General features: G+C 41.0%; 1 protein-coding gene across 4 annotated transcripts in view; it reads left to right on the top strand.

The window, feature by feature from the left end:
• The window catches only part of SHROOM2 (shroom family member 2), a 129,347-nt gene extending 107,494 nt beyond the window's left edge, over nt 1-21,853 (top strand). For all 4 annotated transcript variants that reach the window (XM_063341399.1, XM_063341377.1, XM_063341394.1 and 1 more), the window contains 5 exons: nt 3,526-4,284; nt 7,998-8,549; nt 9,458-9,638; nt 14,288-14,560; nt 18,963-21,853. In XM_063341399.1, the coding sequence (XP_063197469.1) occupies nt 3,526-4,284; nt 7,998-8,549; nt 9,458-9,638; nt 14,288-14,560; nt 18,963-19,229 (2,032 nt within the window). In that variant the 3' untranslated portion in view covers nt 19,230-21,853. The remainder of the gene's footprint in view (nt 1-3,525; nt 4,285-7,997; nt 8,550-9,457; nt 9,639-14,287; nt 14,561-18,962) is intronic.
• Nucleotides 21,854-23,481: the final 1,628 nt, after the last annotated feature.

Consider the following 23,481-nt stretch of genomic DNA (forward strand, 5'->3'; position numbering starts at 1 on the left):
TTCTAAATGAGATCTTCTCAAAATGTGGAGGGCTGTTTTTTGTAATGAAGCAACGCCACCTTTTCCGTTAGAAGCATATTTTGGGTTTCTGCCCCCCACCATTTAGATAGGAAGGCTCCTATACTTAATTCCCTTTATGTACCTTAAATACCAAAAGCAGGTACAGTAGAAAAGGCTCGTGTTAGCCTCCTGTACTAGACTCACTGAATACCGCTTTGTATCAACAGCGTAAGTCTGTTGATTACACTTCCATTGCAGTTCAGGTTAAGTGAGCGGTGTAAGTCATCTGACGGTCAAAGCTGTAATGTCATCTCATACCAGGGATGGGGAGTGTGGTGTGAGCTTCCCTGATCCTGTTGCATCAGGAAGGCTCTTGCATTGCAGTAGTTGTGGCATTGTATCGTGGGGATGGGGGAGCTTTGGGTTTGAAGATAACTTATAGTTTAATGTTTTTGATGATGACTGGTTTGTTATCTAGAATGAAAGTAGTAATGAAGTCAATTGTCATGTTTTCAGATGATTTAAAACTGTTCTGTCTCTCACTTTGTGATGTTTGGTTATAAATGATAAGCTCCTTTCAGTGGTATGTTATCCTTGTATAATCCTATGGGCCTCGTTTCCCAAACAGCTGTATTCTGGGCATATCATTACATGAAGCGCCGACAGATTTAGAGTAGCCTAGTGACTTCTTGGTATTGATAATAATGTAACACCTTTGCAGGGTCTTGCCACTGTGTTCTCCTGGGGCTTGAAGCTTGCTTTCTTTTCCTCCTTTCTGAACAGTAAGCTCAAATCTCTCCAGAGTAATGTGATAAGCATGTTTTGCATGAGGACCCACTCACACTGAATGCAAACTAGCCTCAGCGTTGAATGTAGCCACCTTGCCTCAGACCCATTTTCTGTGGCACTGCAAATGTTTGGTTAATTTTGTGGAAGCTGTATGAAGGCATGTGTGTAATCTCTGAATTTTATCTCCACGTTTGCAAATGTAGCATCTCCAAATTTCTCTGTGCTGTGATTCTTCATTTCCTTTTACTCTATTTTGGAAGGTGACAGGACTGCTAAAGCATTCATTGGCTTCTGAGCCAGGGTAATATTAAACAAATTCGGTTACATGCTTTGGATATGTAAACGTGTCAGATTGGTGGTATATTCTGTCCTGTTGGCTTCCACCAGCACACCCACTCCTGACGTGCATGCGAAGTGCAATGTATACTTTGCAAACTGGCTGAGGTAGTGCATGTAATTTATGTCTTCGTGACATTTTGTGCCATGCCCTTGATTCTTCCCTGCACCATAATGCAGCTGTTATACTGTCTTATGCTACGGCTTATGTGTGTGAAGGTGAATAGAGAGGCCTGAAGAATGTTTTGGCACAGGTTAACTAGGAGAAAACTGTGTTCTACAGAGGTTATCTAGACAATGAAAAATGCTGATTTAAACACAGCATTTCATACTTACAGCCTGCAGTCTTCATTTGGTAAATATTTCATTAAAATGAGTGGAACTATTTACAGGCCCAGTTCTGCTTACATTGAACTCATTAGGGAAAACCAGCTGACTCCAGAGATGCCATGTAACCAAATCTGAATAGCGTTGGTCTTTCTGGCCTTACATCATTTTACTTAACAAAACTGTCCATCTTCTAGTGTTAAAATAGGAGTCAATGAAGCCTGTTTTGTAAAACAGAATTGACTCTGAATTTGTCAGACGACTTGAAGTTGTCTGAAACAACTGCTCTCAGTTAAGAGCAATATGAAAAGATCAGAGTCGAAATAACATTTGGCTCCTCATTCATGTTAAATTGAAAATTTACCCACTAAAACTGAATTTTAAAATTTAACACTTCACATCAGAAAGATTATATATGTGACCATTCAGGAATTAAATTGTGAATAAGCCGTCTCTCTTGGAAGTACAATGGTATTTAATTCCTGACTTGTAAAAATCCATGTGAAGTACAATTATTAAAAATCCCATACATCAGGCAGTTTGATGACAATGTCCAGATTTTTTTAGAATTTTTTCCATCAGTGCTAAAACTTCACAGATCCAAGGACTGAAAAATAATAATTTTGAATGTAATTTGATCATACAGATGTGAAAGTAGAATGCACATTTAATCTGTCTTCCCACAATACTTCATTTTAAAGATTTGTTTAATGAAAGTAGTAATATAGTGTGTAATTGCTCCAAATTTTTTTTCTTCTTGAATTCATAATGGGACTTTACTTATTTTATGTGCTTATGTCTCAAACTTCTTCATTTTCATACACGCTGACGTTAACAGCCTATAGACTTGCTCTCAAAACTGGAACAGTAAGACTAGTAACCTGTTTATGTTGAAAATTCAAGTTAACCTTACTTTACAAATAGGCTGGGAAAGATGCCTCTTCACAGTCCCTTCAAAAGAAAGCTTGGGCAGTGCATGTCTACAGAGTTACTATTCCAAAATACAGAGACCAGCACTGTCAGTAGCACAAGTGATATTAGCAGATCTCTGAAGCCTTTTACTTCTCTGTTGCAGCTTCTTTCTAAGCTCACAGTGTCTCTTCAGCCTCCTTTAAGGAGAGAGCAAACCCGTCTCCTCTTCGGGCTCCAGAGGTACTTTTCCCCCCCTCCCTGCCTTCTTTTTCTTTCCCAATTCGTCTTTATCTGGTGAGCACAAATGAAGTACAGGTCTTGTGGCAAAGCACAAGCCTGGAGCTGCAAAATCCTATTTCCTGGCTAGAGAAAGAGAGAGTGTAAAATTGGAATAAATGCAAAAATATTTCTGTCTAAGATAAGGCCTTTTTGGCCATTGTTCGTCATTTGTGCTGACAGGGCAAAAGAAGTTCAAGTTTAAAATAAGGCGGACTGGAAGATGCTATCCTTTCTAAATTTCCTTTTCTGCCTCTTTTTCAGGAGATACTAATTTTCCCTTTCCCAGCTTTTTAGCTTCAGCAAACGTTTTGTTTGCACTCATTTCATTTTTCACCAGTTATGCAAAAATCCAACCTCCAGATTCATAAATAAAGTTCACGGTATTCAATTCACATTTAAAATGACAGTGAAGTCTTAAGTTTGCACATAGAGAAAGAACCTTGTTTTCCATGTTTCATTACTGACTCTGGAAAAAAAGAAGAGAATTAAATTCTAGTATTAGGATTCCTCTTCTCGAGACAGTTTTGTTTTCTACCAGCGTTTTGCATGTTTGGCTGTGCCACACAGATCGGCGCGGGAGAGGTGTGCTCTGCATTTACATGCACACTGCAGCGCCTCGGGTTACCCGAAGGTTGTGTCGCATCCTGTGGCGCTCCAAACCCTAATTTAGCCTGACATTATGCCTTGACTCATCACGTTAGATTAGGTACCTCGCGTGTGCCTGTATGTGAGAGGATGTTTTCGTGCTGTACAGTTACTGTAGACTGGAGGAGTTGGTGTTACATGTTGGGTGTGATCTCGGTGCTCAAGCGTCCTGGATCGGTGCCGTTGAGCCGAAGGAAATAAATCAGCAGCGCACTAATGACGTGTTCTTTTCTCTAGGCAAGCTGACACAGGGGCCCTGAGGGAAAACCCACGGGAGAAGAGGGATCAGCTGGACCAGAATTTAGGCCAGAAGTGGAAGGCATCTGTCAGACCTTTGCATGCACGAGAGCCTACGGTTCTGCCTCACGAGAGCCGGGGGAGGTCGGGGACATTGCCTAGTGATTACCGATACTCTCAGGAAAACGTGAATGAGAAGAGCAAGGATCGCAGCCTGCCCCATCTCCCCTGCTCTGAGCCACAGACCTTGAATGAGAACCACTCCTGTCTGTCCCGGGGCAAAGGAGAGGAAAACCACAGGATAGAGCCGGTGCTGCTGAACAAGAAGCGTGGACCTGCTCCTCAGAGGCCGCCACCACCTAAAAGAGATAAACACAGGCGTCCGGATAATTCTGCGCCACCACTCGGCACCTCTTCTGAATCTCTGCTGGTAGCACCCAGCCGTCCCTTTCCGTCCTTGTCCCCTAGCTCTGCCGAAGTATTTGCCAGTCACTCCTCTCTCTGTCAGAGTCCCGCAGCTTTCAATGGAAAACTGAAGAGTGCTAATCCACAGCAGCTCCAGCAAGCATCATCCACGGAGAATGTTTGTCAGCACTTAGAAGAAAAAACGCACCTTACGTCTGAGTCTGTATTATCTTCCAAGTATCGGTATCTTCAGAAACCTGGCATGGAGACATCAAGGTCCCCTTCTCCTCAGTTTGCACCACAGAAGCTCACTGATAAACCTCCTGTGTCCGTACAGGATGAGAACCCAGCCAGGTACTAGATGGAACTCCTTTACTATTTTATTAACACTTTTTGCCCAGTTACACCTTGCTAATGGTTGGCTGTTCATTTTCTTTACTAAAAGTACATCCTTTAGTTTCATTAAGCATGAGCCATCGCGGTATGTCCTAAAAAGACTTAAGGCTTGTGTGAAATTCCAATTGGTGCCATTAAAGTCCTTCAACCAGTCTGTGGTTTCTTTTAGTTGACTGATGCTGCTAGTTAGTAGAAAATGAAAGGGATGGATTCAAATGGATTTTTTCCACTGTAAGTCTGGGTGAAATCAGAAGATTCCCTGTCATCGTTTCCCCCACCCGAGTCTGTATATGAATCAGCGTAGGGAAAAAGCAGATGTGGAAAGGGGAGCTGTATCCTTTGTGAGAACATCTGAAAGTGCACAGTAAGGTACGCTGCCAAATCATGACTGTTTTCATGTTGCTTTTACAATGAAAGTTGGCACTCCAGGTAGTCTGTGGAGGGGTCTGCAGCACTATTTGTGTTGAGATGGGCTGAAGATTCAGCAGGAGAACATCAGTCCTTTCCCAGGCTAGATAAACTCAGAGTTAGAGGAACTGACTGAAATTAATTGGTTGCTGTGTCTGTCATATGCTGCTAACATCCTAAAAGGTTCCTCTCCCACAAGATAACAAACTCTTCCAGGAAGTGCAGGAATCTTAGTTTTCATAAATCCTTCAGCACTATAATTCATGGTTAAGGAATGAAAACAAAACCTCTGAGTTGAATGAATGCAGAGGTTGCTTCTCTGAGCAAAAGTAGTTGGAATAGCTTTTCTCTACTGTAATGTAAATGATTGAATAGATTCAATCACGCTGTTTTCCGATGTGCCTTATGACGTAGAAAACATGAATCACTTTTTTCCCCTAAACATGCCTTGATGTTTTTCCTCTTGTAATGTGAGGAAAAAAATAATATTTCATCCTGCAGTGTGTTTTAACACGAAGTAATAAAACAGTTTATTATGAAAAGTGCAACATGTCACGTGAACCCTAGCATCTATGTGCAAAGGTAGATGACAGTAATGACTTCCTTAATGTATTGCTTTGATGTCCTTAATGTTGCTTTATTAATACATCCTAAGGATGCATAGAAAGCTAATTGTATTTGTCCTTCCTTTTTACTAAGCTTTAATGTTGAAATGAGCACTGAGGTGTGCATAATTATATGCCCATATCTGAGTGATAATACACTGAGCCTGCAAATCTTTAGTTAACATTTAAAATTCTTAAGCCCCGATGGCTCTTGTTTGTGCACAATGTATTGTCCTCAGTTAATAATTACATTACTCAATAAAACAGGTATGGCACAAAAGGAATGACATGCAGGCCATACCTCTGAACCTTCTGTATGGTATTTACTATGTGGTATTTATGAAATATGTCAAGTAGATTTATCTTAATATGCCATTAGTTAATTTGGCTTATTATTTCTGTTGGCTTCTTGCGTATGAGACTTTGGACATGCTAGTTTGTATGCTGTGGGCAGCTAATGTTTGATGATATCAGCATGTAGCTGTTTACTCTTCTTTAAGAAAGGTGTCTTGTTTATCAACAGAACATAAAGTGAGTATGTAGGGTTTCCTGCAGTGCTTTAGGTAGAACAATGTAGTGTGGGGAAATACTGGTGGTGTGCAGAGCCCAGCTATTTCCAAGGATGACTGTTTAGCAATAATAAAGGTGAAAAGAATGCATCAGTAGATGTGCATCAATAAATTCCCACTAAACATACACTCAGGTCATGGAGTGACCGTGCCTGTGGTTGGAGTAAAGCTTTGTAATGGCCACAAGCAGAATTGCTGCAAATGAAAATTTCATGCTGCAGTTCCACAAGTGGAAAACCTTCAGAAATCAGGAGGATAGTGATTGTGGAATAGGAATTTCTGAAGCACCTGGTGTTGAACTGTCTTTCCTCTGACTGAAATGTGTTGATTTGATGCCTTAAGTATCTGGAAAATCTTTTACTAGGCTAAGAGGAATGTACTCGAGAGTCCCAAAACAGATGCTGGGCATTTTAGGTAAAAAAACTGCAGTTAGCTCACGTCTTAGCTTCAGTTGCCCCACACACACTTATACACACATCTTGTATTTCCCCCAAATGCAAAAATGTGTTCCTCTTCATAGTCTGCGGAGTCCAAAAGATGTGGGTTTTATTTAAAAACAAACAAAAGAGTTGGGCGCAGTGGCAGGCCTTTGCCCAGCTCCGCTGCAGCCAGGAGGAGAGCCGAGAGCCCACATCTGCAGGCAGGGAGCTGGGGCTGAGTGGCAGACACAGGAACGAGCTCTTCAAAATGACTGAAAACACCCCAACCAAATGGGAGGGTGGGAGGGGTTCAGTATGGTCTGGAAAACCTGCCCCAAAAGTTGGATGAGTATGTCAAAGCATGTCCGCAAAGCACTTGAGGAAAGTAAATACCTATTGGGAGGCTGCGCATTCATTCAGAAGCAAATATACATTTAAATATAAGGTACCACTTCTCAAAAATAGGAAGTCAGATTTTGCTATTCTCTACAAAAGAAAAAGTACAGCATAATAAAGTATAACTTTTTTTTTAAGGAAAGTGACACACCCACACTTAGAGGAAAAGAGCTGAAGTGTGTCTTGGTCACTTATCTGAAAGGCAGCAAGCAACCCAGCCAGATGAAACCAGATATTTTAGCTAGTAGGCAATGTTCCTTTACTTGCTGTAGAGCTTCCAAACCCACATCATGACAATAATTTTAAACTTTCTGCAAACTCAAAACCACCAAACTAGACTTCAGTTTCTTATATGATTTACATACAGTACAGATGTTTCAGCAATGTTATTTAACATGTTATTGTCCGATTCAAAAATCTAAGATAGCCTTTTTAAATAGCTTGCCTTACTGAATGGCCAAGGTGGCCCTTTGTGCTATGCAGTACAGAATTTTTGCTATAAGCTTCCCTTGAAATGGAGTATCCAGAATTGTGTGTTATCTTCTTCACTGGCTGTTTTTTCTTCTTTAAGCAGAAAACTAGGACACCATGGTAGGATCTGTTTATTAAACTTCTGTATCTCGTGTGAAATTTTACAGATACAGATTTTTTTATTATTTTTTTTTTTTAAATCATGTAACTAAGTTTTGAATGATTTCCAAGTTTTCCACATGTGATTATTTCTTATTCTTGCAGCTCAGCAAAGACCTAGCCTGCAGGATGCTTCCATCTGGTCGGTTGCCTCTTCCCTTGGAAGAGCTGGGAATTGATGTGAGGGCGTCACGAACTCCCCAGGCAGCTAAGCTGCCTGTCAGGCCAAAAGCTGAGGCCACCATTGGATCTGTGTGAAGCAATGAGGTTGAGCTCGAGGCACATCTTCCTTCGCGTGTGTGGCAGCAAAGGGGTAAAAGGCAGCTCAGCAGTGCTATCTCAAATCTGGGGCCTGGCTGCTGAGACTGGGCCCGCACGTTCATGGAAGCAAACTGAGGTCCTGTCCCTTGAGCATAGTGCAAGGCTGATTTTAGGATTACTTACAAATGAACTGATACTACTTAAAATGCATGAACAGAAAAGAAAACGTAAATTTAGGGTTTGAGGTAGAGCGCAAGGAATATTCCATTACCTAGATCTCTTATCTGCCTTTTTTCATATTTGGGCTTCCCCTCTGATTGCAGGTAAAAGTTGAGATGTAACATTCTTCCATTTCTAAAGATGAATTTTCCTTTTTTTTCCAGAATCGAAAGGGTTATAGACAACAATACCACGGTGAAAATGGTTCCCATCAAGATAGTTCATTCCGAGAGCAGTGCAGAGAAGGAGAGCCGGCAAAGCCTCGTCAGTACTATGGAGCCTCCTGCTTTACCCAGTGGTTTGGAAAAGGACCAAATTAAAACACTCAGCACTTCTGAGCAATCCTATTCACGATTCTGTGCTTACACCAGGCAAGGTGTAGAGCCAGAGCCAGAAGCCAGAACCAAACCAGCTGACCCTCAACCAGATGAAGAACCTGTGAGCAACTTGAAGGACAGCAGTGCTGCCACGCCAGCAGTCAGCTATGTAAAGGCCAAAGAGAAGACCTTTGAAGACTGGAAGTCAGAGGAACTAGCCAGAGAGATTGTGGGAAGAGATAAATCTCTAGCAGACATACTAGATCCTAATGTGAAAATAAAAACAACAATGGATCTGATGGTTGGAATATTCCCTAAAGATGAACACCTCCTAGAAGAAGCTCAGCAGCGCAGGAAGCTCCTGCCAAAAGTTCCTTCTCCAAAAATTTCAGAGGAGAAGTGAGTATTACTTTCTGTAGGCCAGTGGTTCCTTGTAAGCTGCTGCCCAAAGTGTGTCAGTTTTCCTAGGGGGCTGAAGGTGAGGATCTTCCTACTGTTGAGGTCTGGGGCTTTTCTAAGACTTTGTTAGAGTAGCAGTCAAGCATAATACTGCTAATGATACCATTAATGACAGAAAAAGTACAGTGTTGTACTATATGAAAAGTTTCCTGAGGCGTGGTTGAAAACTGTGTGAGAACTTAAGGAATAATTAGCTTCTCCCATTTCATAGTGATTAGATATTTTACCAAAATCCATCCAGTCTAGTAACTGGATGGAGAAGGAACAATATTTTAGCCTTTTTTCTGTGATGAAAATTTACAAAGACAACTTGAAGTGGGCATGAGGCATTTCCTGAAAGTGAATAAGAACAAAGTAAGAAAAGATTTAAATACCATCCATGTTGATGTTCTGTGGGTCTCTTGTTGTCTTGATACGAGTTACCAAATGAAGTTGTAGCCTTCTCGAGAAGTTCGTATGTCATTCCATAATCAAAAAGATAAGTACTTAGGTTGTAGTATCCCACATTTGGTGCCCTGAAAGGTACTCTCTCTGACACTAAGGTCTTTGCACTACTTAGTAAAATGAGGCTTTACATTTTGTTTCCAGCTGAGATATCTTAGGTCCATTTCACTCATTGTAATGGTGAAAGGTCTTCTGTACTACTTCAGTTTTAGCTCTTGGTGGGCATGTGCTGAATTCACACAAATTTTCTTCACAATCAGTATTTGTTTATCCTATTTCCATAGGTAATGGCTGTCTGTTGAACCCCCTGCTTGCATGCTGAAATGATGGCTCTAAAAGGTTGCCTTTTCTTTTCAGCGATTAGGGTGTCAAGGCAGTTAATGAAAGTTTTGATTTTTTACCAGGAAAGAGGAGCAGAGCGCGCCGTCTGCCATCTCCCTGACAACCAATTCTACTTACTACAGCACATCTGCACCAAAGGCGGAGCTGCTGATTAAAATGAAGGACATGCAGGAGCAGCAGCAACAGCAGCAGAGCGAGGATGATTCTGAAGACGAGCTAGATCATGACTTGTCAGAAAAGAAGGTAAAAAATGTTTCTAAAAGTATAATGGGAGGCTCTCATTTGCATGCATTTCATTAACTGTGAATTTGCTAGGTGAACACCCCTAAATAAAAGGCCTTCTAGATGTACAGGGTCACTTGGTAAACCAGCCTGCTTTTTTTAAGGGTGGGGTGGTCATTAAGTGTCCAACTGTGAATTTAGGAACTTCATATTAGGTGCTTTTTGCAGCTTGATAAACCTTTTGGGGAGGTTATTTTCAAATGTTGTTTTCCATTTGAGGTTCTTTCTCTCACTTGCTATATACAAAGAAACAGTGCTTATGTATCCCACTGTAACGGGGTGGTGGTTTTAGTTGCTTCATATTTTTTGGAATTTAGGTCCAGGATTTGGGTTTGTCATGAGAGAGGAGGAACACACACACCCATCCTTTTTTTTTTCTTTTTTTTTTCTTTTTTTTTTCTTTTTTTTCTTTTTTTTTTTTTTTTTAAACAACAAGCCACTTTGCCCTCTGTTTCTCCTACCTCCCAGATTAATAACAGTAATGGTGGGAGATGCTAATCAGCTCGGTGGGTTCAGTGGAAGTTACTCGTCAGAAAGGAGGCAGTCTTATCCACTCTTCATCCTTATTCTTTGGTGTTTTATTTCTGATCTAAAGTCAACATAATCCTGTAGGTATTAAAATGATGATATAATAGTATTTCTGTGGTTTGAGAAAGTGTTGTCCTGTGTTGAAATCATCACACTCATCTCATTAGTGATTTGGCACAAACTATTTTAGTCATAGCTCTGAGTACGGATAAGCTGGAGGAAATGGCCTGTTTGATCAATTAAAGTGATGTAGTTTAACTCTGTTTACCTAAGCCAGGAACACAGTGGTGTGCAAATCTTTGCTGTTAAAGTCAACTCTCTGCTTAATAATTGACTGCCTGGGCGCATTTGGTAATCCAGTCCCAAAGAAATGTCTTTTAATTAAAATATTAGGAATATATTTAGTTGCTGCAAGTGAAAGATTCCTACCTCTGGTTCAGTGCGGGAGTGGATGCTGCTGCGTTTGAGGGGGGCTGTAGTGTTTTCTGCTACCACTCTGTTGGGTTTTTTTCCCCTCCCTCCCTCTGCCCCCACCTCATGGCACAGTGCAATACGGTGTGACTGCAGCGGCAGAGCTGCCCTCACACTCTCACCAGACAGGCACTGAATACAACAGCTGTACTACTTAAGCAAATTAAGGATTTTACTGCATTTGGAATAATTTGGTTTTATCTGGTGCCACACATGACAGTCACGTTCAACGTTTTTGCTAGAATTACTTTCCTTCTCATTAATTATAGAATGTATGTATGGGTGGGTATGATAAAATTAAGCCTTTCTTGTTTGCCCAGGAAACTAAATACTAAAATTTTTATAAGCAAAAGTGCCATTTATTTGTGTTGGTGTCTGCTAACAGGAAAATCATGTTCACCTTGTACATACTCCTTCCTCCATCCCCCCAGCTCCAGTATACACTGCTAATCATCTGAGATAGGAAGTATTTCATGAAGAGCTTTTAGCAGAGCTCCCCCGTCATCTTCTCTGAATGTACATGTTATCGTAGCCTTGCACGCATTCCTGCTTACTTCTCTCCCTGCTCCTCCACGTGCGTTAGGATGCGAGCACTCAGTTCAGTGGGCTTTCATCTTGGATCTTGTCAGAAACCCTATAAAACTCGTAGTAAGTGGGTCAAGGCATCTTTATAAAACAGTCTGGCTTCACGTATTTGGCAGCAGTTTAACATGGGATCGTTAAGGACCTGAACACTTTAATAGCATACTTTACGACTTCAGTTATTTTAGAAGAGGCATATGCCTGGAACCTGTTCCTTGATTCCTAGAAATGGGTCAGTTCTGTTATGAGATACCTTAATTGCAGTCCACTGTGGAATGATTGTAATATTTGTCATTCTCTGCTCTGCAAACCAGCAATGTGTGGTACTTTTTTTTTTTTTTTTATCTTTTGAAATAAGTATAGGAATTTCATATAGAATCACTAATTTTTTATTTTTTTAATTTGGGACAATCCCCGTATTCCCAGCTAGCAGGAATAGAATGTGTGTGTCTGAATTTAATGTAGGTTTACCACAATTATAAAATATTGAACAGATGTTGAAAACACCAAGAGTGGCTTTTGTAGTAAGGAAAATCCATGTGCGGCTGAGTAGGAAGTGTCCCCTTTGCCTTTAGGAAAGTTTCAGCAACTCCTGAAGAGTGTAATAATAATCGAAGAATGCCAAGTTTCTTCTGCTTTTAGGCCTGAACTTCAAGTGAAGTGGAGCGGTGGGCTGCGAGCAGGGTAATTTACATAAAGCATGCCAAGCAGTGAACCACCTGAGCAGCACTCTGCTGAGCCACTTTCTGTGTTGCTAGTCAGATCAGCAAGAATTACTGGCAAAAGATCAGGTTTTATTGTTTTCTTGTTTACTGGCACAGAATTTGCAGCTATGAATTATTTATCTGCCAGTTTCAAGATGTCGATTGGAGCTCTTCTGGCTCTGTAGATACTGAATGTAATACAGGTTTTCTGCTGGTTAGCAGAAGTAGTGAGCTTACAGCTGCAGCATCCAAAGGCTGCTTCATCTGGGTAGGAAGCAATCAGTGATCATAATCCAATTCTTAATACGTATGACAGTCTTAAAGAGGGGTGAGTACTTACGGCCTTCTCACCTGCAAAAGCAGTCCTTTAGAGGCTAACTTCAGCTGCTTGGGGGCATCTAAATAGGATGGTACTGAGAAAAATGGCATGGCTTGTGGGGGTTTTTGCCTTCCCCCCCCCCCCCCCTTTTTTTTTTTTTTAATAAGAAAGAAACTTTGAGAGCGCTGATCTGGATTGTCAGACCGGGCTGGTAACATGGAGCACATGTATGGTCGTAGCACAGCTGCAGAAGTGAAAAACTCAAGGTAGTGACATAGAGCACAACAGTATCCTGTTGTATTTCGCATGGTAAAACAGCAGAGTTGTGCATGTCATCTGAGGGAAATGAGAGCGTAGCACTGTGACCTACATAATCCAAATCAAACTGCATTTGCATTGGGCGAAGGGGGGAAAAAAATCAAATCCTGCAGATTAATCAGTCAGTAAAGCAGGCATCTGTAGAACTGCTTACTACCTTAATCTTTTGGGCACCCAGACTAACAGATAACCCAAATCCAGATTAACCTGGCCTGAGTATATTAAATCAAAAAGGAGAAAACTGGCCTGGATAATCCATGTGTTGAATTTCTACCTTCAAAAAGGCTGTTAAATTTTCAGAGTGTGGTTGCTTTCTATTTAAATGGCAGACTATTTTTGTTGTTGTTGGGGTTTTTTTGTTCCCAAAATGAATTGGCGATGACTGTTCCGTGGTGTCTGAGAGCAGTAGCTGCTATCAGTATGTTTCTCAGTAATCACGAAGGCTTGTAATCAGATTTGCATTTAGAAAGCAGAGTTCCTAAAGAATGTAGTGAGCAAATTTTTTTCAAAAAAAATTGAAAGGGTACTGTGAAATAATGACTATTTAAAGGATGTAATTTTCATTTAGAAATTGCACTAAGAGGTGAATTGGAGAGAACGCTTTGGAAATTTTTCTTACCTGAAATTAACTGAATACTAAATAGGCATCTTCATTTAAATTAATGAGGCATTTTTAGGGTGTGATTCATCTCATGTTATGGTAGACGACTGTCTGAACTGACTTCCACCCCTTGCGTGCAAGCGAAAGCTAATGGACATGTAAGAAAATGAGTCCTCTTGCCCAAACACAGGGAGGTTGCCGGGCAGCACGGGTGGAACACAGGTCACCGAGGGATGAGATCTCAGTTCTCGGTCTCGCTCTGCTGGTGATGCAGCTGATATGCGTTTTCTAAGCCAGGGCATGTGCATCCCAGGCAGTGGGGGATTATACTAGAGAAACCCCAACGAACTGCAGATGAGGTGGTATATTCGCCTGGCATAGGACAGAGACAACCAAAGATGCTTGTTTCGTCCTTTGGCAGAGCCACTTTGCACAGCTTCACACAGGGCTGCTTTGTACGATACAGAAGTAGATTTTTTTTCCCTGTTCTGTGCCACAGGGATTATGATTTCCCTACAGAAATGTTGTAAGGCAGTGTTAACGCTAAGATTTTTCTGAGAGTGGAAGGGCTGCTATTGGAGGGATGCTAATATTATGCGGAAAGCAGGAAAAAGCTAGACAGTGCCCTAGTTTTAACTGCGTCATGTGGAAAATACAGGATTGTTTTCCTGGTACTGTTTATCTTTCTAAGTGTAGCTCTTCAGAAAGGTATTGTGGACCTGGTATTTAGAGAGAAAAGGATGCGCTGTACTTTATGCTGCTCCATAGCAGGCTTTGAAGCTGTTCAAAGAAGCAGCAGGAATGCTTACTGGGGGCAGGGGGAGTTCTTCATCTTTTGCCACAGAGGTAGATTGCTTTAACACAGGTCTCAAGCTGAGCATTGTAGACCTACATCCTTAACTTTTGAATCCAGAGGTATAGACCTTAGACATATACTTAGGCATGTGTTTATTTGTAATGCACTCACTGTCAAAGCCACCCAGGAGTTTCAATGTATTAAAATGCTAGATTTCTGACGTGACTTTCAGAAGTGAGGGAAAGTAATGCAGTAGTGCTAATAAATTCTCATCCTCTTTATTTTTCACAGCAAGAACTTATTGACAGCATTAGTAGGAAGCTGCAGGTGCTGAGGGAAGCACGGGAGACACTTCTGGAAGACATCCAAGCAAACAATATACTGGGAGAGGAGGTAGAGGCCATTGTGAAAGATGTCTGCAAATCGAATGAGTTCGACAAATTCAAAATGTTTATCGGCGACCTTGACAAAGTGGTCAACCTCCTGCTGTCGCTATCAGGTCGTCTGGCCCGGGTGGAAAATGCCCTTAATAACTTGGATGAAAATACCTCTCCAGAAGAACGGGTGAGACAGGCCAATAGTAATGTTACTGCACTCAGTGATCCTGGTGTGGGGGGTTTTGCTTGGTTTTTCTTTATCCCAAATAGCAGAGCTCAAGACAAGCGAAGCGATAAATCTCATAAGGCCATTTTCTTTAGATTTCTCTTTGCCTTGCTTTTGTTTAGACTACTAAAACTACAAGTGGCTTGGTGAGGAAAAAGTGGTGGTTTGGGGTGCAACATACTGGAAAACAGACTTCTTAGCAAAAGTTTAAAGAAAGAGGGGAACTTAAAGATAAGAGTGTAAAAAGAAGGCAAACAAAAATATTCTAACAATTTAAGATGGTGAAAAGGAGTGTCGCTTTGTGCTGTAATGCAGAAAGCTTACAGGCTTCTTTATACTCAGTGAGGATCTTGATAAAAATCTATAAGGTTGTTACAAAGAAAATGTACAGCTACTACAGCTTCCTCCGCAATGCCTGGCAAGGAGCAGGAGATGACAGAACAAGACAAGGAAAAAGACATGACAGAAGGAGAAGTCTTTAAAAAACAAAACAAAAACCAAACAAACGAAAAAAACCCAAAAACCACAACAACACCAGGGCAGGGGTGTGAGGGAGGCATGGCCAAAAGACTTTTTTTAATAGAAGGCATGTTTTACCCAACCAGAATAGCCCAGGAGTGATGTGGAGCAATCCCAGCAGATGTAAAAATTTCAGGAGTGTTTGAGGTGCTTTTACCTGTTGGAGCCCAGCTCTGCTGGCAGCACTTTGTTTAGCTCCAAATCCCATCAGGCCTTAGCTGGGAAGCAGATATCTAGCGATACAGATATGCACCGAAGGAGAGGCGTAGATGTGTGTGAAACTTAAAGGCTGAAACAAATAAAATTAGAGAAGGTGGCGGGTGGGTATGTCAAGTGAGTTTACCTTCTACAGTGAAATGAACGTGAAGTGGGATTTTTGGCTTGTTAGGGGCTGAAATGCCAGCAGTCCACCGAAGTGTTGCAACAGAATTTTTACCACAGGCTGTGGATTCATGTTGTGTTTCTTCAGCGTGCTCCGTTGTTTCACCAATAAGAACCAGTAAGTGCTGGGACTAGATTTAAGCTGTATTTTTGCTGTTTGGCCCTACCTGCTGCCAAACATATTTGTTTAATGGCTGTCCAGACCCCTTTTCTACTGAGGCAAAGGGAAGGTATTTGACAGCTTATTAGAGGGCAGATCAAAGCTTCTCAAATTTAAAGAAATTTAATCCTCCTTTAGACTTCTTTTTTCTAAATGTGGTTGCAGTTGCCTAATGGGCTCAAGGATGGGAGTGGGAGCTGGGGAAAGAGCTACCAGATGATATGAGCATATAGGAAACACCACATGAGAGCTGTGATAAAAATAGCATATTGGCTAGGTGTGGAAGAGGAAGAAGGTGAGTAGGTCGTGTCGTGAGGGCACTCAGAAATTGTCTGTGTGCTCTGCTGTCAAATTTAGACTGACAGAAATCCAAACCTCTAACATATTCTAATTCCCATTCATCTTCTCATGCACTGACACCAAAGTCTTGCAATAGTAGCATTAGAAATATATGTAAAAGTGTTGGTCAGAAATGCTTTTCAGATGGATCAAGTCCCCAGGTACTTCGACTAGAAATACAATGCATGGAGGGTTACATGTGTTTATCTTTGAATTTAGACTGGCTCATGTGGCTTTTTTAGTTGTCCTTTTTTTAATTTTTTTGAAGCTGGTGTTGCCTAATAAACATTACTGTGATAGCTTTGCACTTTCTAGGAACCACCAACAGCTCAGCAGACTTTTTAAATAAACAGTCTGTTGGTGGGCAAATAATCCCTGCTGAATTAATATTCTGACTATTAGATGCTCTGTCATAGGTCTCTTTTGCCACGAGGAACACTGTCAGGTATTTTAACTTTAGCTTCTGAAAGGGCTTCATATGAAATAGCTACCAGCCCCCTTCCTTCCACAAAGTGAGACCAGTGTCTTCTCCTTACTTATCAATCAAAGCCAGGGTGTGTTGAGAACCCTAAAGCACTGAACCAGCGGGCCACATGTGTGACCTGTTACTGCAAGACTAGAGACAAGTACCAGGGATAGTAGTTTAGGAACCAGATGCTCGTAAGTCAAATACACGGAGGCAGTCTCTCTTCATATGGCTGTCATTCAAAACAGTGAACAATTCTGGAGAAAGAGCTAAAGATCGTTCCATGACAGGAGCTTCAGATGGCCTGTGTTTGGCTGGAGCTTCAGAGCAGTGCTGACTGTAAAAAAAACCCTTCTGCACTCTGCGTGGCTTTGGTTGGTTGAAGTCGATCAGATGAAACCATCTGATGTCATTTATGCCTTTAGGACTGGTGAGCCATTGCTCAAAGAACATCCTCAAGAATGGTGTCTTGAGCCTACAGTGTGTTTCACTTTACCCTTCAAAACAGGCTTTCTGGTGTCAGTCATCTTTGACAGAGGTAAAAGCAAATTCAAGAGGTATCTTACTTGCCTTCTGCCTTTCTGCATCCCACTTCTGAGGCATTCCCTAAACCTCCACAGGAGCAGAGGTACTAACATGTCGTGCAAAGTTCATAATGAAAGTAGTGTTTACTTTCTTTAAACTGTCAGGTTACTCGTGTTCATCTTAGTCATGCCATGGGCTTGGCAAGAAGAAACCATACAACTTAAATCTCAGGAATTGTTATGAAGGACTAAACAATGAATTGTTCTTGTGTCTGTTGACAAATGATAGCGAATGGCTTGAAAAACAGCTATTTCATCTACGACGGAGCTACCAGCTGGCTGATATGTGCCCTCTTGTGTTCATCAAATTCTGTCTAATTCTTCTGCTGCTTGCTGCTGCGCGGTGTACGCAAGCTGCAAGGCTGCCCTGGGGAGCGGTGTAGGCACGCCCCCGAGTTTGGGCTCGGCCGCTCGTTCCCCTGGTGAATTGAGAACAGCACTCCCATCTTTTCGCAGCAGATAGCTCTGCTTGCAACTTGCCGTGGGATTATATCCCTGGCAGACGCTCAAAGGAAGACTGAACTGGGGTTTTGCTAATAATGTGTGATTTCTGTGACTTGTCTTCCATAGCTGCCTTGAATCCTGAGTTAATCTAGGCTGTATATTTTAAGTACATCGCGAGCGCAAGTCTGAAAGCTTTTCACCCTCTGAGCTTTGTACTGTCTATAGAAAAAGAGGCAGCAGAGGTTACGTGTGCGAAGCTGACAGATAGGTGTGTTAAAGCTTGATGGTCTGTATCCCCCTTTGTCTCATACTTACGTCTTGAAAAGACTCCATTTTGTAGTCTACGAAACACTTTTCTGTAAATCCTTTAGGCTTATTACAACGTGTGATTTAACATAAAGTCCAAATGAAAAAAAATGGACACATTTACTTGAGCAGACTGTGGTTTATTTGAAGACATAAGTTCTCAAAGAAAATTCATCTCTGAGGCAAAGCTAAAAGTTATGGAGCGGTACCTCTTAGGGGCACTTTTTAATTAAGTTCAGAACTCTGTAGAGGAATTGTTGACGTCAGAGTAGGGCAGCCATACTCTGTCTCTGGAAAAAGGCAATCACTTCTAGGCAGACATCTGAAATAAGTTTCTTTCAATATATTGCTAAAGGAGCATAGCTGAGTGATTCAGGTGTGGCCGTCTACTGTGTAGACAGGTGAAGTTGGGCGAGATGTACCTCACCCTGCACGCTCGTACATGTGTGTGAATGGGATATAGCTCCTGTCCTCTTTCTTCATGTGTTTCTCCATTCAGCCTCCCTTTTTCCTATTTTGTCTCTTGTGAGGGCACGAAGCGGAAAGTTTGCAGGCTTTTGGGGATGATGATGCTTTTTTCTTTTCACTTTTTCTTCCCTCCTTTTGTCTTGCCCCAGCTCTCGCTCATATCTTAAGACTGCACGACTTCACATCTCTTGGAGAAGCCGTGCGGATTGCAGCACAACTGTGAAATACCGCAGTGTCAGGAGCTGTGTAAGAACAAATTGCTCCATTAATTAGTCTGTCTGTAGGTTCTTTAACAACAGCTGTTTCAGTGTGGAAGTTTGGTGCTGTGTATTGAAGATATAAGACGTTGCTGAGTGAAGTCTTAATTTGGAAAACTTGGATGTTTCTGAAAGGCAACTGTATTTTTATATAACTATTTTGAACTATTAAATAGTAAAGTAGTCTTTGAAGTTCTTGCTGTTGAGGCCAATAGAAATTCATGGTGTGTCTTTCATTGATTCACTACTATTTTTTTCTCCTGTTTGTTAATGCATTTTATTAGAATAGACTTTAAGGAGCAATCTTATTCCACCTCTCTAAGTATTCAGGAAGGTCTTTGTCTTTGCAGATAAAACAGACTTGAGACTTAAACACAGAAGCTGTTGTCCCAACCTAGTGAACCCAATGATTTTTTAACTGTTTTTCTTTTCTCCTAAGCGGACATTGGTGGAGAAGCAGAAGCTGCTGACCCAGCAACACGAAGATGCCAAGGAACTGAAGGAAAACCTGGATCGTCGAGAGCGCATTGTCTTTGACATTTTGGCGAACTACTTGAGTGAGGAGAACTTAGCAGACTATGAGCACTTTGTAAAAATGAAGTCGGCCCTCATCATTGAGCAGCGAGAGCTTGAGGACAAGATCAAGCTGGGGGAAGAGCAACTGAAGTGTCTGACTGACAGCCTCCAACCCGAACGGCTCAAATAAGAGAATTGAGTTTGACCAAGGATGTGAAAAATGGGAAAGAAGGAAGAGATCGGGGAGTTTCCAAGTATACAAATGAGTATCTTGGCTTGTCTGAGTGTCCAGTAGACAAACAAGTGCACAAGAGAAAAATAGCTTTCACAACAGCAATAATGGTCTCTTTCATTTTTATTTTTTTTTTGGGATGACATATTTAATTTTTTAGAACACATTTATATTGCTGGACTCCACAGCTGTTTCTTATTGCTTAACTTACAGAAAACTCCACAGAAACAGATAGACTCTTAACCCTTCTGCTCAGTAAGTTGAAAGTCTGTGGCAGTTGTGCATGCAAACAACAGTGTTTTTTAGAATAGGTTGTATACTTCCTTTATGTTCAGATGCTGTACAGACTGCTGGGAAAGCCAACAGCAATTTATGAATGCACACAAATTTAGAAGCTCTAAATTTAGTGGCTTTTTATTATTTTTTTTTTTAAACGCATTAAGTAGGGGAAGCGTGCATCTTATAGCTAATATATTCAGATTGCTGAAATGTAGTGTCACTCTGATCCTGTGGCATCAGACACTTTTTTGTAATATTGTATATAGGATGGCACTTTCCCCTTGCAGAAAATAACTTTACAATCGGTCTCAGTTAAACACTTCTTAAACCAGCTTGCAAATCACCTAATGGCTACCTTGCTGAAGATTATTTTTTTTTTAAATTATTTTACAAGACATAGTTGTATACCCTCTTACTGCAACGCAAGTAATTTTCTTTACCAAATTGTACTTGATTTAAGAAACAGGCTGGAAGTACTGTCCTGACTTTGTTCAAAACATTTCTCATCTAAATTATTTAGAAAGCTCGTTTGCTCTTTCTTGTGCTTTTTATGCATGTTTTTATTCTTCCTCCCTCAAAACCGTTACATGTGATGAAAATAAATGTAGGCTAAGGACACTGCTTCTGTATTTCTTCTGATTGTTCAACATTGTGATGGTTCTATATAGACAGTTAAGTTATACTGAAGTTGACCTACATAACGCTGTTCGTTCTTTCCTCTTTCTCAGACTACCAAATGCAATATAAACAACTTCTGCCATGTAAATACTGTGCATTACTCGGAGCAACTCCGCTTTGTAACTGTGAACATAAGTGGGTTTTGTTTGTTTGTTTTTTCCATTGCACAATGATAAAAGAGAGGATGCTAGTTCACAGTATCAGGTTACTGGTGGTGTGCTAGTAATACTGCCATTGACGTACAACGGATGATTTACAGTAGCTCTAAAAAGAGGCGCTAACTCATGTTTTAGCGCAGTAATATGTTATGCTGACTTGCGCAGTTACCTACAGAGAAATTCTGTAGTGTCTAAATGTCAAGTTCTACGTTAAGAGAAAGTTTTGCAGGCAAAGGAAAGTCTCGGATGACTTTGTGTATATGCCATTTACATTGTAGTACGGAAAACATGTATCTCTTAGTAGACAAACAGGTTGCCCAACAAGAAGCCATTTTCGAGGCGGATGCGGATGCTGGTCTGTAGCTAAGCAGGTTGAAAATACAAGTAGTTAGATGTTGAAAAGAGAGAGAAAATATTTCTTCCCACTATTCCCGCAGTGGCAGCATTCACAAAAAGGTTTTCTGTCCTTCTTACCTGAATCCTCTCTTTTGTGAGGAGAGAACCGGAGAGGCGCTGATCAGCAAATTCCTTTCGAGTTGGGGAACTGGGGAGCGGAGCAAAACTCTTCTGGAACCAGTTCCTTTACAGGCAGGTGCAAATGTTAAAAGGACTCTTGCCCCCCTTATGGTGCACTACTTTGTATACCTGGACCAAATCTTTAATGAAATCATGTTTGATATGTATCAGTTGAGGTCAAGTGGAGCTACCACTTTACAAGACCTACAGCTGATCTTAGTTTCTTCCTCCTAGTTCAGAAATGTAGTCTCTGGCATCTCACAGTTATTTGCTGCTATGTTCCTAGGACAAGTGACCCCTTTGTCCTTAAACTTATCCCTTAACCATAACAAACCCAAAACTAAACAATTCCCAAATAAATTATGCTTGTCTTTTAGCTTGGAGAAAAGTGTGCATTGTTTTATCTGTGGCATTTTAAAAAATTTTACATATTGTGGTTACTCTGAAATGTGTATGTGAAATGTGAATAATAATATAATTACAATGTGTTTGTATACAGTACTTTGATTTAGATCTTCCTGATAAAAGGTAGCAATATTGTGAATGCTATATATATATTATCCTTTTCACAGAGCAGTGCGTAGACACCATTCTCTCCTTTTCTTTTTTTTAAAGCTGTGCTGAAAATCTCTCACCCTGGGAACCTGAAGTTGGTTGCCTCCTAATGTTATATGTAAATCTGTAAATAGCTATACTGTTGCTTTTTGGAAAAAAATCTGGTGCTAATGTTTTGCCTTCGGCATCCTGGGGATGGCTGTTTCTTCACCTTACGTTGTTCTCAATTCTAGATCTCTTTGTATAGTGAAAGATTTCCACTACGTTTCTCCAACTGTTAGGATCCTGCAGCCCAGAGTGAAAATGTACAGTTTTCCTGCCTGACACTTAACACTTATCTACTGACAAATGGTATTGCTTGACTTTGAGAAAATAAACTGTATATTTCAATGTAGAGTTAGATTTTGTTGTGCAGTTTTAACTGTCAAAGCTTCCTGTTTTGCTGTGCAGCGTTAGCCATCTTGTGGTGCTGATCAACAGGACCTGTAGCTTTTAAAGGCCGGGCCCGTTTTCTGCTGGTCTGAAGGAGCTGCTCTCTTTTCACAGATCATTTAAGGTGTTCGCTTAACTGATCGTTCTCAAGTTCCCAGTGTAAGTACCAGAAATGTGTTCACATCTATTCAGTATTTTAAGTGCGCGAGTATGAGAGGGCAGAAAGAAAGACGTGTTATCAGGTGGATAAAATAAATCTGTCTCTCGCGACCTAGGGAGTATATACCAGGGGAGGAGTTAAGATTTTTCTACTTGGGCAACTACCCTGTTTTGGCTTCATCCCGTGTTTAGAATGATATTTAATATGGAGATATCTAAAGTCAGTGGTTGTCCAGACGTTTCGCAAGAACAGATCACTCTGAACTCTCCATCTTTCACAGACTTGCACAGAAACTGTTTGTTTTCCGTTTGATGAGGGGTCTCAAATTAACAGCAGAATTGTCTGCCTGATTCGGAAACACTGTCAAGTGCGCACAACTTTGTTGTAGGGGTGACCACAGATAATGTTTCATGGCTTGATAAGTCATCCTGGAAATTAATTGTGAAGGTTTTTCTTGTAGAAACTATCTGGGAAAAGGAAGTTAGGGAAGGAAAAATACTTGGGTATTTGTAGGATTTTTCCAAACTTCTAACAATGCTTTTTGCCCCCTTTTTCTCTCCCTTCGCATGTCCATGCAACCACCTCTTTGTGCCTACTTTCCTGGGCACTTGGTGTAATTCAGGATGGCAGCTCTCAGGCAATAACGGTCTAGTTTTTGTGTTATGTTTGAGTTGGGAAAAACTGCTCTTTATTTTCTGTTTTGGGGTATTTGAGACCCTCAGGTTTCAAAGGAGTCAGCGTTCCACAGTGTTCCTTCCAAATCAAGCTCTGTAGATTAATCTGGTGTACTTAATTGTCTCAGTTTTTACAGCTGATGTAATCTGTTGGCAGTCCAGCAGCTAGCAAGGCGTTACAATGGGTGCGCAGTAGAATAGTAACTCCTGTTTTAATGGTGTCCACTCATTCATTGCAGAAGTTCACAGATTCGTCCTAATTAAGGGCTTCGCAGTTGTGTGGGTTTTTTTAAATATAAATTGTTTTTTCTACATACTTGGGCGGAACCTGCCCACAGAGTAGGTGCTATAAAAATTAATAATTGCTTCTTAAAAGTGTTGGACTATATATTGTCAATTGTCAGCGGTGGTAAATTGGGCATCACATTCACTTAACGCAGTTCCAGTCTGTAACTTAACTAATTATAATGACCCACAAATTGTACAATGGGTTACCCGTGTGGTTTAGCAGCTCACCTCCGAAATCCTGGGTTTCGTTCTCCCTACCTACTGCTTTGATAACGTTTCGGTGAATAAAGTTGTTCCATTTGAAGTAGGTTCACTTAATTGTAATTTAATGCACCTCAGGAGAAAATCTGAACAATGTGGTTCGAACAGCAGAAGGCAATTTCTCTTCCAGACTACAACAGCCTGCCTACCAGCAGAGCACCTATAATCTTTTCAAGACGAGCCGTGCCTAGGACCTTTCTCCTCAGTTG

The sequence above is a fragment of the Chroicocephalus ridibundus genome, chromosome 1, assembly GCF_963924245.1.
Source record: "Chroicocephalus ridibundus chromosome 1, bChrRid1.1, whole genome shotgun sequence".
NCBI classification, from domain to species: Eukaryota; Metazoa; Chordata; class Aves; order Charadriiformes; family Laridae; genus Chroicocephalus; species Chroicocephalus ridibundus.